Genomic DNA, 18,520 nt, shown 5'->3' on the forward strand with positions numbered 1-18,520 from the left:
TGGAGAGATCAAAGGCAGTCAAGGCACACAACTCAGGAGGGCCAGCACCACCTAGGCGAGAGGACATTAGCAGTTGGGCTACTGAATACTCCAGCCCATGTCTCAAATACAACTTCAATGACGAGCATGATGATGTAGATAGCGCCTCTCCCACCGTTTAGGTCTTTGCGTTAGCATTGCTTTTTACCCATGTTGGTGTCTTGATGCCAAAGAAGGAAAAGAGTTTTTTTTGGATCGTGTGCTTGGAAACATTGCAAACCCTTGCCTTTTATTTGATTCTTATGTGGGCATGTAAACACCTTTTTTTAAATCCGTACTCGTGGTTCCGGAGCTTTGGCTTCGGCACCGCTGCAACAGAAATTAGCAGTCACCAAAGAGTGTGAACTAGGGGATAAATCCACGTCCTCGACTCACTTGTGGTTAATCCTTTCCTGTCCCTTACTTGCTTTCTATGCTTGTTAGCTTGCTAAATTAGGTGGTTAAACCTTTCCCGTACCTTTACTTGCTTTCTATGCTTGTTGGCATACTAAATTAGTTTTTTCCTAGCTTCCTTTGCTTTGAGCTTGTTTGCCACGCTTATTGTGTTCATCTAGTTGCACACTTAGAGAACCTACTTTATTCACATTAACCTAAAATTAGAAAGTTACGATTAATATCTGTAGTTTCCTATTCAACCCTACTTTAGTCAACCTCTCGATACTCTCAACTAGTATATAGACTTAACTCTAAGTTTTATGTGTGAACTAAATGTGGGCATGGGTAGTTCGGATCGAGCCCAACTGGTAGGCCAGGCTTGAGTTCCTATTTTACGCCCGAAGCTCGACTCGAAACCTGAAAAATGCATATGCACAATACATATATCAATTTGCTTAAAATTTATTTAAACATTTTTAAAATTCAATAAAACAAATAAAAATGCACCAAATGCAATACACATATCAATATGCTTTACATATTTTTAATCATTTCATAAATTTAATTACATCAAGGGAAAAGACTATGTCTTAATGTTTTGGGCCAGACTTGTCTTGGTATGTTTAGGTTGGGCTAAACATTGGCCGCCACCAAGGTCTCCTCAACGCCGTTGCCTTGGTTCCCCTCCTTTCTTCTGTCCACGATTCGACAACAACCAGAGGCATGGGGACCCGCCCCTTTCGTTGTTCTCGCTGCTAGTAGGTTCTTAGTTGTTTCGCTTAGGTCATGCCGTGCCGGTTCTCCGGTGGCATGGACAAGGTAGTGGTAGTGATGGCGCATTGGAATAAGGTCTTTCTAACACTCCCTACCTCGACACCGCCTTATAATACAACGACGAAGGGGCTTGTGAGGGTAAGTGTTGCCTAAATATGTTGGCTCCCTTTAGATCTTGCCAACCTGTGCGTGAATCAAACGAGTAGTGAGCTGGCTCATGGTGCGGTGAATTCGACCCCTTTTTCGAGTTGTTATGCGTCGTGGCCCAGTTTTTCCAAACTCTGGACTGATGGCGAAGGATTGCAAGCCCTCGCTACTGGGGTGATGCCCCAACCAATGTATCTTCAGTGGTTACTAGATAGCGTTTTGTTAGTGATGAGTGGTTATTGTGGCCTACAAAGCATGGTATGCCAAAGGCGTTTGCAGGTGCCCCTTTCACTTACTGTTGATCCAATGCATTTTTCAACCTCAAGCGGACAACATACAACCAAGGAACAAGCCAGGTAGTATGTTTTTGACCTAATTTTATATTTTAGTGGTCATTTGATGTCTTGTTGTCTTTTCATTGTACCATGTATTTTCTCCTTGATAATTGACAGATATAAGATATTTTTTGGGTGTCTTTTTCTCAAAGGAGAATATATCAGCTTGGATGGATCATAAAAATCTCATTCAAAAAAGAGAACCTTGCCAGCTTGTGGTAAGTTTGTACTACTAGCAGTCGATCAGTACAAATACCAGAAAAAGCAGTCATCAGCTAGCCTGATAAACGTGCTACCAGACTACCACACCAGTAGGACCTGCCATGGTTGGCTAGCTCGGCTTCAGCTTGGAACATGAAGGCACCACAAAAACTGCACAGAGAACAGCATAATTCACACAGTTACAAGAAATTACCGCCTTGTAGAAAGATTCTAGACAGAGAGTTGGCGTTCGTAAGCAGCGAGAGTCAATTTCAGCAGCAGGAGCGATGGCAACAGCAGAACGGTCCCCCCGATATACTTCCGTAGTTGTCGCAGTCAGATAGCCCACGGTACCGCCGCGACTCCACCCACGGTAATGCCCAACGGCCTGCCCCCGCTGGCCCGCTGCGCCCACCATCAATCAATCAGAAACAAACACGTATTCTCAAGCGGCGACCTCCTCCCGCTCCCGTGGGCGCGCGCTTCCAGAGCGACAAGAACATTCCTCTAAAAAAAGTGACAAAGCTGCGATCCTGTGTGCTGAAGCACCAAGTATCCCCTGGTTCCAGCAGACTCCAAGAGCCATTCCAGGCCATGGCGCCTCCGCAGAGCTCCTCGATTGGTCCATCGTTGCCTATTTTTATCAGCACATGCAGCCTCTATAAAATCGCATCGCTCTTGCTGCCCACTCGCACTGAAGATCTCCCCGATCGATCCTCGCATTCAGCTTGTCACTCTCTGTCTCTCTTGTAGCTCGGCTCAGTTGTCTGTTCCCTGCAAGCCGCGGCCGACCCATGTCGAGCCTGATAGATATTTGGACGGTGGAGGTGGACAGGATCCGGGCCATGAGGAGAACGGGGGGGCCGTTCAGACCCACGGCTTCTCCCGGCGCACAAGAAGCCGGCCACGTAGCTCGGCCGTCCGGGTCCGGCGACGGAAATGGAACGCCAACACCTGATGGTGCCACGGCTTGGCCGGCCAGGGATCAGGCTGCCGGCGCTGGCTCGCCGTCGTCGCCGGTGCTCGTCCGGGAGGACGCCTTCTTGTCCATCCTGGTCGATTGCTTCGGTCAGTAGATTGCACCGAGCGCTTGAACATGTAGCAACACGTTCCTGAGCTCTAGCTAGATGCGGTGCAACTAAAGTGTCTTTCGTGATTGCTGTAGCCTGCTGAATTATCAAGTTCGGCGCCTTCTGAATGTCTCTGTTACAGTACAAATCTCTTCTCCAGTCAGGTCCGTTTTCATGATGGTCCCTGGATGGGAAAAAAGTTCGTTTTCGTGGGTACGAGTACGATCGATCGAGACGGTGCAGCCAAGTGGGAGGGGAGATGTAATTCATTACCACCACTCGGGCGGCTGAAGTAGTAGCGAAATATCTCTCTTCGCCGAGATATTTTGCTTCAAAATTGTTGCCATGCATACTGAACGTTTTCTCTGAACCTCAACGTTCCAGTTGCTCCTGCACCTCGCAAAACGTTCGACCTCTGGCGCGGCCCGCGATCCGGAGCATAAACCTTGCTCAGATTCTTCGATTCCCCGGATCAAATGCTACGTCCGGGTGGTGCGGCGAACCTGGATGGCAGAACCATGCGGGCACGGGGCGCGGTGAGCACGTACGTGAGGGCGATGGTCCGCGTCGCCGGCCGCTGCACTTGCACCCGCCCCAGGGCAGTCAATAGTCACCGCGCGCGCAGCATCCTGGCAGCGGCATCTCTCCCCGGATCCGCCCGCGCGCCGAATCAATGGTACGCGCGAGGATATCCCCTCCCCTCTCCACCGCGCGCGCGACGGCAGCCTCACGTTCATTAGCTTGGCCTCCGATCGCGCGTCGCGCCGCGCCGTGCGTCACATGGCAAATGCACGGCACGGCATGGGCCTGCGCCCCAACGGACAAAGCCGATGAGCTGTGGCCGCTCGCCCGCCACTCGGCGGCACCCAAACAAAACACCGGCCCGAGGAGGCGCCTACCGTTCCGCCCCGCGCGCAGTTTCCTCCACTTTTCCCACCGGCAGTGGCAGGCAGCTCGCGAGTGCATGCCAATAGCCGGTGCCTTCCTTCACACCTGCGAGCTGTATAAGTAGAGCCGGGCACCCAGAGTTAAAGGAACGCCCACTCATCCAAGCAGTGAAAGAGAAGAAGCTAATCAAGCTCAACAGCCTTCTTTTCCATCGAGTGTGTGCGTAGCAGACCCAAGAGTTAGAGAATCCAAGAAGAGTGTGGACCTAGCCATGGCTGGGGTGGTCGGCGTCTGGTTCGCCAAGTTCGGCCGGGAGGCGGCGCCGGCGGCAGAGGCAGAGGCCGAGGTCGTCGGCCGGCGACACCAGGGCGACGGCCTGCTCGAGGTGGAGGCCGTGAAGAAGGGCGGCGTGCAGATCCAGGAGAGGAGGAGGAGGACCAGCGCCGTCCTCGCCAACTCCGAGGACACGGTGTGCATGCTCATGGACCGCTTCGCCCCGGCCTGATGCGCCGGTGAACCGGCGGTGTCCGTACGTACGTGTAAATTCCAGGGCACGTACGTCCGTAGGGGCGCGGGCACAAGGGAGGAATCTATACCTTGTGCTGTGATTGTACATAAGCTTTTTTTCATCGCTAATCGAGTGATCGTAGTAGTACTGTAGTAGTGCTCATGCCTTCCGTTAAAAAAAAGGATAAATAAATTATGCGGCCAGTTGAATCAACTGTATCATATCATGTGCTCCTATGTATGACTGTATCCTTTGAATGGATTGTTTGGTTTCTATGGCATCTCTGTTGCTGCTGCTGCTTTTTCTTAGTTGGTGTTGGTGCTGCTTTTGGTGATTGTTCGACTATGTATAGCTTCTGTACCTATGTACGTATATGGTACATATTGTAACACAACCATTATATATAATGAGATAAGCCACCCCTAGAGGGTTGTGCTGGTTCCCCAAAACTTATTGTCTTACATGGTATCAGAGCAACCAGGCGGCTGTTTCATATAAACCTCTTCCTCCAAAAATCCATGTAGAAAAGCATTCTGCACATCAAGTTGACGAAGTGACCAACCACGAGAAACAGCAATGGAGAGAAGAAGCCGAATAGTGGTAGGCTTGACGACAGGACTGAAGGTGTCCTCATAGTCAAGACCATGACGCTGCCGAAAACCGCGAGCAACAAGTCGCGCTTTGTAACGCTTAATAGATCCATTTTGAGTCAATAACATTTACCCGTGGTGGTGGAGGAACGAGAGTCCATGTCTTGTTACGAAGAAGAGCATGAAACTCCTGCTCCATAGCCTCTCCGTCACAGTGGCATGCTCGTCTTGGTCACCCGGCCACACCTATTGTCCGTCATATTTTGCGTCGTCATGAGCTTCCTAGTTTGTCTAGTCATAAAGATGTAGCAGTGTGTGATGCTTGTCAGCAGGGGAAGAGTCATCAACTTCCTTTTTCGGAGTCCAGTCGTGAGGTGAAACATCCTTTAGAACTTGTGTTTTCAGATGTATGGGGTCCTGCTCAGACTTCTGTCAGTGGTCATAATTACTATATCAGTTTCGTTGATGCTTATAGTCGCTTTACCTGGCTTTACCTTATTAAACGCAAATCTGATGTGTTTGATATTTTTGTTCAGTTTCAAAAACATGTTGAACGTCTTTTCAAGCACAAAATTGTTCATGTCCAGTCAGACTGGGGGGGGGGGGCGAGTATCGCAACCTCAACTCTTTCTTTCAGTCGCTTGGGATAGCTCATCGTTTAGCATGTCCACATACACATCAGCAGAATGGTTCAGTCGAACGTAAGCATCGTCATATTGTTGAAGCTGGTCTTACTCTTTTGGCCCATGCATCTGTTCCGTTTCGGTTTTGGAGTGATGCTTTCACCACTGCATGCTTTCTCATCAACCGTACTCCTACTCGTGTTTTAAACATGAAGACTCCCATTGAGGTTCTCCTTAATGAACAACCTGATTATACCTTTCTCAAGGTATTTGGGTGTGCTTGCTGGCCGCATCTTCGTCCATATGACAAGCGCAAGCTTGAGTTTCGTTCTAAGAAGTGTGTTTTTCTTGGCTATAGCTCTCTTCATAAAGGTTACAAATGTCTTCATGTTCCCACTAATCGTGTCTATATATCTCGGGACGTCGTGTTTGATGAGCATGTTTTTCCCTTTGCCAACCTTCCTGTGTCCACTGTCGAACCACCATCCCTGCATTCATCCTCTGTTGCTTCTGACCAATTTGATGATGTTGCATACTCTCCTTTGCTGTTACCTAACCATGGTGCAGGAACCGGACGTGAAGCTCGTTTGGAGCTGTTGGAGGATTCACCATCATCATCGTCGTCTTCTGGTGGGCACGTCGATCGCCCTATGTTGCATGGCATCGATTCGCGTGCCCATGCATGGTCACCCGACGAGCCCGTCGCGCCGAGCATCTCCACTGCTCGGTCCGTTTCGCTAGCGGCCGCCGAGTCACCCGCGGCTCGGCCCGTCACGCCGTCTTCGCCTGCGGCTCGGCCCGTCACGCCGTCTTCGCCCGCGGCTCGGGTCCTCACGTCGCCTTCATCAGCGGATCGGCCCGCGACACCGGCCGCGCCACGGCCCACTATGCCGAGCTCGCCATCGGCCCGGTCTGTGATGCCGGAGTCGCCAGCTGCTTTGTCTGCTCTGCCGGTTTCGCCGGTGGGAAACAGCCGCCTGGTTTCTCTGATCCTGATCGTCCTGACTATATCTGTCGTCTTTCCAAAGCACTATATGGTTTGAAGCAAGCTCCTCGTGCCTGGCATGCCCGCCTTGCCTCTGCCCTTCGTGCTCATGGGTTTGTGCCGTCTACTGCTGACACTTCGTTATTTCTTCTACAGAAGCCAGAAGTCACTATGTATCTTTTGGTATATGTCGATGATATTATCCTTGTCAGCTCTTCTCAGTATGCTGCTGATGCTCTTGTCTGCTCTCTTGGTGCTGATCTTGCGGTCAAAGATCTTGGGAAGCTTCACTACTTTCTTGGAGTTGAGGTCACTTCTCGTGCTACTGGTCTTGTCCTTACGCAGAAGAAGTACTCCTTGGAGTTGTTACAGAGAGCTGGCATGCTGAAGTGCAAACCGACCACCACACCCATGTCGTCTACCGACAAGATAACAGCTGTTGATGGTGAGCTTTTGTCTCCTGCGGATGCCACAGAGTACAGGAGCATTGTTGGTGGACTTCAGTACTTGACGATCACGAGACCAGATATCTCTTATGCTGTTAACAGAGTTTGTCAGTATCTTCAGGCTCCCAGAGATACTCATTGGGCTGCTGTTAAACGCATTCTTCGTTATGTTCAGTTCACCCTGACATTTGGTATGCATATTCGGCCGACTTCCTCTCGGGTCCTTTCGGCCTTCTCTGATGCAGATTGGGCTGGTAGCCCAGATGACAGGCGATCCACGGGGGGTTATGCAGTATTCTTTGGCTCTAATTTGATCGCCTGGAGTGCTCGGAAACAGGCTACTGTGTCACGTAGCAGTACTGAAGCTGAGTACAAGGTTGTGGCTAATGCTACTGCAGAGATTATTTGGGTGCAGTCTTTGCTTCAGGAGTTGGGTTTGTCTCAACCACAGCCTCCTATTCTTTGGTGTGATAACATCGGTGCTACATACCTTTCTGCAAATCCAGTATTTCATGCCCGAATGAAACACATTGAAGTTGACTATCACTTTGTACGGGAACGTGTATCACAGAAGCAACTCCAGATCAAGTTTATCTCATCTAAGGATCAACTTGCAGACATCTTCACTAAGCCTTTACCGCTGCCACAGTTTGAGGCTTGTAGGCGCAATCTTACCCTTCTCAGTTCTTTAGAAAGTGGCTAAGATTGAGGGAGGGTGTTAGACTATGTATAGCTTCTGTACCTATGTATGTATATGGTACATATTGTAACACAACCATTATATATAATGAGATAAGCCACCCCTAGAGGGTTGTGCTGGTTCCCCAAAACTTATTGTCTTACAGTGATACATTTGCTATTGTGGTTCTGCTCAATCTTCTTCCATTTCTTTTTTTTTTAGAAAAACGGGGAGTTTACAGTTCTTGCAGCATTTTGTCAAGGGCTGTTTATTGACAGCTGGCATGATCCAACCTATGTTTTCCGTTGCTGAACTACTCACTAAAATTGGGGAAAGTGTTTAGCAGCCAAATGATAAATAAGTACTGCACGAGATGCTCCAACGACATAGAAGATACCATGAGGATTTGGCAACACATCGGCATCATCCCCACCCCCACCTTCGGTGATCTATAGGACTGTGTATTGCCCTTGGAGTCGAACACTCTACTTTGAGTTACATCCTACTGGAAATGGCTATTCTTTGAAAGATCTGAGATGCACGAAATGCAAGACTTTTAGGGACGGGGACATCCATACTGCGACGACCTTCATCTTTGGTATCACCGTCTCTCCAAACAACACGACAAGGTGGTTGTTTTCTCATGGTAACTTTACCTTTCTTCGTGAGTGTTCATGCCCTTGTAATTCAGTTTGCTTATCCAGAGAGTGGCGATGTGTTAACTTAGGTTGTGTTTGGCACAAGAGCGGAAGTGCCACTCTTAAAGAAATCCACCAAAATGTCAAACACAACCAAAATCGTTCAGGTGATTATCTAAGAGTTTGGTACCAATATTCAACCTTCGCAATAAATTTTGTAAGGCCTAACCGCTCATGTCACAGCATTGGTGTTTGAGTGTACCATACCCTACTTAAGAACTGGATAACCAAACCAATTTGACCAAAGACTTGGGTGCCAACCTTTGGGCCATGATGCCGAAAGGATGCATTTGGCATGGGAAATGCTGAAAAAAGCTAATGACCATCGAAACAAAAGTCAAGTATTTGAATATAGCGTGTATGGTTTTGACTGAAATCAAACCTGTCAGAGCTATGCACCTACTTTACAATTGTTATAGTTGTAAATTGAGTTTTAGTAGAGTTATCGAAACAAGATCTCATCCAGGTTTATAGATAAAGCAACAAGCAAAACAGAAGTCCAAAAGCAAAAAAAAAAGTTGTCTAATGAGCCGACAACACAAACATGCCCAAAATATGAAAAGAAAATGGAAGAACGATCAATCATGGCATCAAGCAAAATTCCGCCCCATTGGTTAGAAAGCTGCCAACATTGCTGCATAAAAACCAATAATTTAAACATAGTGTCAGTAGCACGAGACAAATAACCTTCTCAATAAGCAACTTATTACTATTTGCCCACAAGCTCCAACCCAAGTCAGCGAAAACGTCTCCTACAGTTGTCGTAGAGTTATGCATGCTTTGTGGCATAGTTGTTTTGTTAGGGAAACCTTATATTAGGTTATGTGCACATATATCCCTAAAAAAGGATTATGTGCACAAATTTTCGGGCATACATGATGTCAATGAAAGAACCTTAAGTGTTTAAACTATGATTTTTGCGGACCATAAAAGAGCTGATGACACATCACTTCTTTTAAGGGAAAATCTCAAATGATTTTACAGAAAAAAAGTGGCTCGACGAGGTTATTTCCCACCAGGTAGTCCCACGACTACATAAGACCCAGCTAGGGCCTAGGGAGGCCTAAACCCGCACATGTTACAACCCAAGGCAACGTCAGCAACGGGGTGGCCTACCAGTTGAAGTGGGCAACAACCGAAAAAATTCCCTCAGTCGATTCATCCGTCAGTTGGATTATTGTCACTCGGATTATATTAGTAGCTAGGTCCATTCATTTTGTCAGATTTAGCACCATGACACATCTCAACCCCTCTTTTCGTTCTATTCATGTTAATAGCTGCACCATCCACTCTGCATGTGGTGATCTAGCATTTCACTGTTACTCTTTTGAGACTGAGCCAACATATCATCTTGATTTATGAAGTCATCTTAGACGACTCGTCGTCGACGGAAACATCTTCTCCACTGAAAGCGCATCACTGGAAATCCTGAAATAAATTCAGAAATAATGCAAGCACCAGGACTTGAACTCTGGTGGACTGGGATATCACTTGTCACCTCAGTGAGATATTCTGTAAAATTTAATGGAACCCTCTTGGATTCGTTCGCACCATCGCGTGGGCTTCGGCAAGGTGACCCCCTATCCCCGTTTTTGTTCTTGTTTGTGGCTGATGGCTTGTCTGCTCTGTTGAAGGATGGAGAGGCTCAAGGAAAATTTACTCCCATTAAAGTTTGTCGGCGCGCGCCTGGGATCTCACACCTACTTTTTGCTGATGATACGTTGTTGTTCTTTAAAGTGGATGAGGGGCAAGCCAGGGAGGCGAAGAAAATTATAAATACTTATGAAACTGCTACTGGACAGCTCATAAATCCCACAAAGTGCAGCATTTTGTTTGGTAATTCTTGTTTGGTAGCTGACCAGGAATGTGTCCGCACAGCATTGCAGGTTTAAATGTCCACTTTTGAGGAAAAATATTTAGGCTTACCAACACCGGAAGGACGGATGTCAAAAGGTAAATTTCAGAATTTACAGGCCCGCCTCACAAAACGCATTATCACGTGGGGTGATACGCTGTCCCTAGCAGGAAAGGAAACAATGATCAAGGTAGTTGCCCAGGCTATTCCGACGTACATAATGGGAGTGTTTAAACTGCCTATGTCGGTGTGTGATGACTTAAACAGAATGGTTCGCAATTTTTGGTGGGGCGCTTCAGATGGAAAGAGGAAAACTCATTGGATATCTTGGCCGCGTATCTTGGCACATAAAATGAGAGGAGGATTGGGATTCAGAGATTTCAGAGTCTTCAACCAGGCGCTGCTTGCTCGGCAAGTGTGGCGTCTTCTTACTAATCCTAATAGTCTTTGTGCGCAGGTCCTCAAAGCTCGCTACTATCCAGAGGGACGCATCGAGGATACATTATTTTCTGAGAATGCCTCGTCAACTTGGCAGGCTATCCAGTATGGGCTTGAGCTCCTCAAGAAGGGGCTGGTGTGGCGCGTGGGAGATGGCCAGAGCATCCGTATCTGGCGTGATCGATGGCTACCTCAAGCTCCGTCGGGCGTTCTGATTTCCGCCCAAGGTACCTGCCGGCTTCGCCGAGTGGCCGAGTTACTCGACGAGCGCGGCGCATGGCGTATGGACCTACTCCACCGACACTTCCATCCGGCTGATGTCAATGTTATCACGAATATACAGACGTCTCCACGCCTCGCCGATGATATCCTTGCATGGGCTCCTGAGAAGAACGGTATATTCACTGTTCGGTCCGCGTACCGCTTCGCGATGGACGAGCGCGAGCGTCCTTCCGCGAGCGCATCTAGCAGGACACCGGATGGTCGGCGCGCCATCTGGAAGACCATATGGGGGTGCCCTGCCCCCCCCCCCCAAAGGTACGTGTGTTTGCATGGCGGCTTGTGACAAATTCTCTTGCAACATGGGTGAATAAGTTTTCCCGTCATTTGGAGACCACTGACATATGCCCCCCGTGTGGTTTGGAACGCGAGGATGGGTTCCACGCGATGTGTAGGTGCCCCCGTGCGATGGAGCTTTGGAGGGCGATGGCTAAGGATTGGAAGCTCCCGGATATAAAGTCAGTTCGGCACACAAGCCCGGAGTGGCTTTTTGATGTGCTTGAGCCCCTCTCGGACACGTCCCGCATGGTGCTCTTGATGACCATGTGGCGCACGTGGCATGTCCGCAACGAGATCACCCATGATAAAATTCCTCCACCGACTGAAGCCTCTCGACGGTTCCTGCATAGCTACCTGATGTCGCTACTTTGCATTCAACAATTCCCTAAGGATGATCAGAGGAAGGGGAAAATGGTTCTGATGGACCCGGCACTAAGGACGGCGCCTTGCAGCAGCAACAACGACGCACTCGGAAACGAAAGAAACAGCGGAGCGCTGTGCACGAGTACGCACAGCGGCACGCTGGGAAACAACAACAACAACGGTGCACTGTGCATAAGCATGAATCATGACGAGCTACACACATGCATGAACATGGGCAATGTAGCTTCTGTGCACAAGCATTCGTGTGTGCGCTGGCGGTCACCTGAGCCTGGGTGGCTTACTTTAAATGTCGATGGATCCTATATGGCGCATACTGGAAATGGGGGCATCGGCATGGTGCTCCGTGACAGCTTCGGTGGTATTATCTTTACCTCGTGCCGACATCTTTTCACATGTGATAATGCACTAGCTGCAGAACTTGAGGCTTGCAAAGAAGGAATTGCATTGGCGCTAGAATGGAGCTCACTCCCATTCACCGTTGAAACGGATAGTGTTGAAGCTGCTACGATGATTTCCAACCCCTTGGTTGATAGATCACAGTATACTGCCCTTGTCCAGGAGATCTCTGCTATGATGAGAGGGGACATACAGATTAAGGTTAAGGCGATAAAGAGGGAGTGTAATCTTGTTAGCCATGAACTAGCTAAGATTAGGAGGGTTGAGGTTAAGACGGTCGTCTGGTTACGGTCGGGTCTTGAGAGGGTTGTAAAACTGTGTGCACTGGATCATACTGATCCGGGTTAATTAATACAGAACCCTTTCCCCCTGAAAAAAAAAAGCTATCAATGCAAAGATAGGCAAGCTCTTGCGTATTCGTGAAAAAGAATGCGGCACACTTCCTCGGTTAGGAGGTTCGTGGGCTGGGCCACTCTCGCAAGTTCTCACAATTTTCTTCGTGTAGTCCAGCCTGGGAAGGTACGAGTCCACGACCCACTAGACTCGGAAGACTCGGCCCAAAACGAGTCAGCCAAGGGCTGCGTTCTGCTCCTCCGCTCTGTTCCTCAGACTCTCGTCTCGCTTGTTCCTCAACTTCCGGCGCAAGCTGAACCCTCGGACCCGACCGCGGCAGCCGCCGATCCAGCCCCCGCCGCGATGGAATTCTCCCTCGTCGACGGCGAGAAGTTCTCGCCCTCCTGCTTCACGCTCGTCATGGTCTGTTTGCCAATTTCTGCTGACATCCATCTTTGGTACTGGTGTCTCCTTCCTTCTGCTTTCTCACGTTGCTGATCCGCTCTCCTGGCCGCGTGCAGCCCGCGCTTTCGATCGGCAACGTGGGGCAGCTCGCCGTGGACCTGCTGATTCCGTCGGCGAAGGCGAGGCGCGTGGCGTACCTCGACGAGCCCTCCGTGCTGCCCTGCATCGGCAACGACGCCTTCGGACCGGACGCCGCGGGCGACCTCGCGCTCGCGCTCGAAGGTTGGGCCTCTAGAACCCCGAAAACTTTGCCCTCCTGTGCCGTGCTCGCCGATTGTTTGATGGATTGTGTTAGTGGTGCTGCTATTTAGTTGCTGCTATTTAGTTGCTGCGTGCACCGTTGTCCTTTATTTTGTGCATACCATCTGTTTGACGAAATGCGGTGCTGCGTGTGCTCTGTCTGCTATGCACGCTGCTGTTTGATGAAATGCGGTGCTGCGTGTACTCTGTCTGCTATGCACGCTGCTGTTTGATGAAACGCGGTTACGACGTTGCATGTGTACTTTGTTTGCTATGCCTGCCACTGTTTGATTAACCGCGTTTCGGTGTGACGGTGCTGCGTGTACACTGTCTGCTATGCCTGCCACAGTTTTTTTTTTTGAATTATGGAGCTGTTCGCTCCCGATTTCCATTTGAAAAAACCGTAAGACAACAGCAGTTTAGAACTTACAGACACACGGAACACTCCGGGTGCTGCCATTGGTCACCTATCCGGCTCCAGGGCTATACCCCATCGAGCAAATTACGGTATTACAAAGCACTAAGTTTTAACTTCTCAAGAAACAGAATCGAACCATCCGAACATCAACATTACAGGACGGCAAAATAACAACTCCAAAGGTAACTACCGATCATGTGAAACGTAGCATAGATCTGCAAAACGAGGCCCACGCGTCCATCATCTTTAGGATCATCCCACGCCAATCCTGAGAATTGTTATTCCCCAGTCTCTGCCTCGATTGTAGAACTCCATGGCCACCTCAGAAAGCATCAGTGCTGCAGATTGTAATACTTGTTTGTTTCTTCCTCTCTGCAATTCAGCCTACTATGACACCCAGTAGGAATTCTGTACAATTATTTGGGTACGATCATTAAGTTACAAAAAGAGGTCCTATTTGGTCATTAACCATAACAGCTACTTTGCCGCTATTTATGGTTTGCATAACCTATTCTATATATTTCTCAGGAACCCTCTCTTAACCAGTACAAACCTAAAAAAAGATCAGTTAATTTTTGTCATAAGCTTTTACAAAATCCACTAAAATAGCTACTATATGATTCTCTTCTATGAATTTCATGTAAAACCTCATGCAGTATACTTACATCATCTAAAATGAACCTATCCTCAATAAAAGCTGTCTGTACTGGAGCAATTATTTTCTCAGCAACATCTACAGCTCCATTATTCACTACTTTTGTAAAAATCTTAAACAGAACATCGGATAAGCATATAGGTATGTATTGTTGAATAGTGTCAGCTCCAACACTCTTTGGCAATAAAGTCAAAACTTTATAATTAAATTTGGCAAGTCCAAACCTTCCATGATAAAACTCATTAAACATGAATAATAAAGCATTACCAACTATTCCCTCCGTTCGGAAATAACTGACGTGGTTTTACTTCAAATTTGAACTAAAACTACATCAGTTATCTCCGAACGGAGGGAGTAAGTGCCAATAATGCTAACAAAATTCAGCAGGAAAACCATCTGGCCCAGGTGATTTATTGTCTTTCATTTGAAAAACTGCTATTCTAATCTCTTCTAATGTGAAATCCTCTACTAAGCAAGGTCCTATCTATATCATTAAGAACAACAGGTGTATCAAGGTCAATAGAAATGTTTAAATTGTTATTAGCAGGACCAAATAAGTTTTGATAAGAAGAGGCCGCAGTGCTGTGCATACTGTATGTCTGCATCTGCTATGCACATCAATTGTTTGATGACATAGATTGTTTGTTCGAGGCAGGTAGGGAGGGAGAGGTAAATGATAAATACACAAATATGAGCTGGTTTTGGAATATGTCTCTACCAAGTTAGTTACTGAAATACTGGCACGTCATGCAGGCTCACCTGCTTTCTCATTTTTGCGTGCAGAGTATGAATCAATGTCTCATGGGCTGGCTTTCATTCAACAAAGATCTCCAATTATTACAGTATGTTGATCTTACCTGTGTTGGCGCATGCTGCCATCTTCCTATAATTTACGAATCTGTAGCAGTATCTAACCGGTGAATATAATACGACCACTTTGATTTATCATTACAAATGCAGGGGATGATGGTTTCGTTTGCAAAAAATGTTGCTAATTTCATCAGTAGCATTGGGAAGGACCATGTTGTTATCCTTTCAAGTTTAGACTCTGGCAAGAGAAGAGTAATTGATGCATCCAGGTATTTGAAATGTCTTGCTACACAGATTCCATATTTTGGATTTGGATGTTCTTTCTAGATTGGGCCATTAACACGTTTCATCATGCAGTGATATGCTGTATTACCTTTCAAGTTGCAATGAAGATGGTTCTGATCCAGAATGTGAGAAACTAGGGTGGAAGAAACTTGAGGAATATGATCCATCTCAACGACTGTGGAAATGTCTTGCTAGTCTAGTTGAGGGCGGTGTTCTTTTAGAAGACATGGCTGATGATCCTGAAGAGATGACCATAAGTGATTACTATGCGACCTTGCCATTTGCAGCTCTATTCTTCGCCTGCAAGGTATCTGATTTTATCTCAACTCTAAAGTATTTTGTCATTTGAACTTGCTCTTTTTAACATCTCCCTATGTTATGATAGGCCAAAGGCTTGAAAGTTAGCTGTGTGTTATGCTACTGTTCAGAAGGGGACAATATGCCAGAATCTTTTCACTTGGCAGAGGCAGTATGCAAACTTCTAGGTCAAGACCCTGAACAGTTCAACGGTATATATCTCTATATCACCTCGAACACTTATCCCCTTCTTACTCTGGAGTGAACCCACTAATTACAAAATATAGTCATGTTTATTCATTTGTCTCAAAGTGACCAACTTCTCTTGCAACGACTGCTCTGGTTTACAGTGCTCCCTTTTTATCGGTTTACAATACTGTTTTAGGAAAGCCAGTCCTCGGTATTCTGTGATTAAAGTGAATAGTTGAGTTTTCTGTGTAAACGAGTGTTTCTATGAATTTACAGGAAATGGGTCAAATGGATGGACTATTCCCTTGTCATGGAAATCAATTTATGGACCACCACCTGATATGTCTATTTTCTAGACTGACTAACCTAGTAAGTCAATCTCATCTATCTTTTTGAACCTCGCCTTCAGCGATTTTTACTCCAAAGGCAAAACAGTTTCTGAATGAACAAAATCTCATTCTGAAAACCAGGGATAGCATCAAAGCATAATACAGGGACGCTCAGTTTAGGGAATAGCGTGCACAAATGTGTGTGTGCCGCCTTGTTTGCTTCTCTGCAGATATGACTAAACTTAATCCCTTGAAAGTTAATCTCATATCGAGTATGGCAATGTTACGCCCAGTAATATTTGAACATCTTCGCTACAATTTCATGCTCTCTGGATTTTTTGTTCATTGGCTTTGTTTATTTTTGTTGTTTTGTATGAAATGATCTTTCTTGTTACAAACTGTCATATTTTTCATTTTGAATGATATTATTCCGCCTTTTCTTGTTGGCATCATTGTCGCTAGGTCTTCTGTGGACTAGGTCTTCTGCTTCATATAGAATTACAATGTACCGGGAAGCTTGTTCCACCCATCTATCTAAATAATGAATACTGTAGGAACTAATGCCACATAAGAAATACATGAACCTCGCAGTTACCACTCCATCACTTCAATCGAATGATGGACTTTGTTGATACCAATACCGAACCTAGCTTTATGGACATTGTTTGCAACCTCGAGGCATGTCGTTAACCGATGCCGAGAGAAAGATGGCTTAAATGAGCCATAATGAGCACATATCTCACTCTACAAGTAAAGTTTGATGAGCTCCTAGTGAATCTGTGCCTACTGGTATCTACCAAGTGTGTTTTAGGGGAAGAAAGCAAGCTGACAAGTTCTCACTCTGTCTAGTGGCCAAGAAGGCTTAAAGAATACCATAAATTGATCACTCGAACCTCATATTAGGCCAAGTTAGTCATGTCATTGGAGGAATATTTTATGTTTGGAGATCTGACCAAGTTTTCCGTTTCCCTTTTTTGCTGAAAAATTAACAGAATCATTTAGCATGAAATCGTTTTTCTCAAGTATTTTTCGAGGTTTGCTAGAATAAAACTGGTCCTCATAAGATTATCATACATTAGTACCATTGATCACGTGCACAGTATGCAGTAATGGGCCGCGCAAGTTTGTGCTAACCAACATCAACCCCCTAGCAATAACAACTCCAGTTTGTTGATGGCTTTCTTTAAAGACCTTATTAATACTGTCGTACCATTATTAATATGGCTGCTGCCGTGTTGCCATAGCACATTATTCCCTGTGACCCATGATATTAAACGAAGGCCACTGTTGGATCTTGACAGCAAAGCTGTTGGTCCATAGTGCAATGTGATATACTCCAGTAAAAACTACATGAATACTAGTAAAACCTACTCCCTCCGTTCCTAAATATTTGTCTTTTTAGAGGTTTCAAATGGTGTCTACATACAGAGCAAAATGAGTGAATCTACACTCTAAAATATGTCTATATACATCCGTATATGGTGACCATTTGAAATCTCTAGAAAGACAAATATTTAGGAACGGAGGGAGTATTAACCAGCTCACCAATTGAAGTTTCTTGACATATCCCATGGTTGGATATCTTAGTAAACCTAGACTAGTCCAGTTAACTAGAGATAGCTAACTGTATGAAAACTGAAATTTATGGTTTCCACCACTACATCCACAAGAGCTAGTTCGGCCTCCTGAATTTATGTTTGCTTGCAGTGAAGCCTGTCAAACCTGATTTTGATTAATTGTATCTTGCATTTTTGGGTTGATTCGTGACGTTCTTTTTCTCGCGGTTTGACAGGTGAGGTTGCAATCGTGGACAGCGCTGTGTTGAGAATTAAGGACATTAGCTTTAGGTTGTGTACCAGAAATCTCCAGGATGTTGAGTCGCCCACCATCTTTGGTCAAGCAACAAACAGTTTCCAACTTCCGTTTAGAACTCAGGCATCGTGGTACTTGGAACATGGAATTTGTGTGTCCTTACAAAGTCAGTATCCATCTTTGCCATTCAGCCCGCATCATTTTTGTTTGTTTGTTTGTTTGTTTGTTTGTTTGTTTGAAAGACACCCAAAGATGCGCCGGATTGGGTGTCGTCGAGGTAGGAGAGACCGAAGAAACCTTATTGAAACATGCCATCATCACCACCACCTTGTTGATGCCGCCAAAGAAAACCAAAGCCTAAGAGGAGAAATGGACATGCCACCGCTCCTCTTGCGGCCGACGAGGCTGCTGAATGGATGAGAGGAGGGAGACCAAAGCAGCGGCATGGAGAAGAGCCTAGGCGACGATGACTAGGGTTGGAAACGACGTGCCAAAGGGTTGCTGGAGAAGTCGTTCTTAACTTATGTTGTGAACCCACAACAATTGACATGACATTTAGTAAGAGCAACTCTAATCGATCTCCTAAATTTCAAGAAGTAAATGACCGAGGATACTTTTGAGGAGCACATTTGCTCCTCTAAAAAATGTTGTTTCTAACCGAACCCCAAAAACTTGACGGAGCAAAAAAAATTCCGAAA

General features: G+C 46.4%; 2 protein-coding genes across 3 annotated transcripts; both read left to right on the forward strand.

Moving 5' to 3' along the window:
• The first annotated feature begins 3,852 nt into the window (after positions 1-3,852).
• LOC123105143 (uncharacterized) lies at positions 3,853-4,617 on the forward strand. Its single transcript, XM_044527146.1, has one exon. The coding sequence runs from the start codon at positions 4,101-4,103 to the stop codon at positions 4,332-4,334; it is 234 nt and encodes a 77-aa protein (XP_044383081.1). The 5' UTR covers positions 3,853-4,100; the 3' UTR covers positions 4,335-4,617.
• A 7,913-nt stretch (positions 4,618-12,530) lies between these two features.
• Positions 12,531-18,022, forward strand: LOC123105144 (proteasome assembly chaperone 2). 2 transcript variants are annotated; one of them, XM_044527147.1, is made up of 8 exons: positions 12,531-12,745; positions 12,844-13,009; positions 14,884-14,942; positions 15,061-15,179; positions 15,268-15,502; positions 15,581-15,704; positions 15,958-16,050; positions 17,803-18,022. In XM_044527147.1, exons 1-7 carry the CDS (start codon positions 12,686-12,688, stop codon positions 16,035-16,037), a joined length of 843 nt encoding a protein of 280 aa, XP_044383082.1. In that variant the 5' UTR covers positions 12,531-12,685; the 3' UTR covers positions 16,038-16,050; positions 17,803-18,022. The 2 variants fall into 2 exon arrangements, with proteins under 2 accessions (XP_044383082.1, XP_044383083.1); XM_044527148.1 differs by lacking the exon at positions 17,803-18,022 and adding an exon at positions 16,152-16,462.
• Positions 18,023-18,520: the final 498 nt, after the last annotated feature.

Source organism: Triticum aestivum, chromosome 5A (genome assembly GCF_018294505.1).
Source record: "Triticum aestivum cultivar Chinese Spring chromosome 5A, IWGSC CS RefSeq v2.1, whole genome shotgun sequence".
In the NCBI taxonomy this organism is placed as follows: Eukaryota; Viridiplantae; Streptophyta; class Magnoliopsida; order Poales; family Poaceae; genus Triticum; species Triticum aestivum.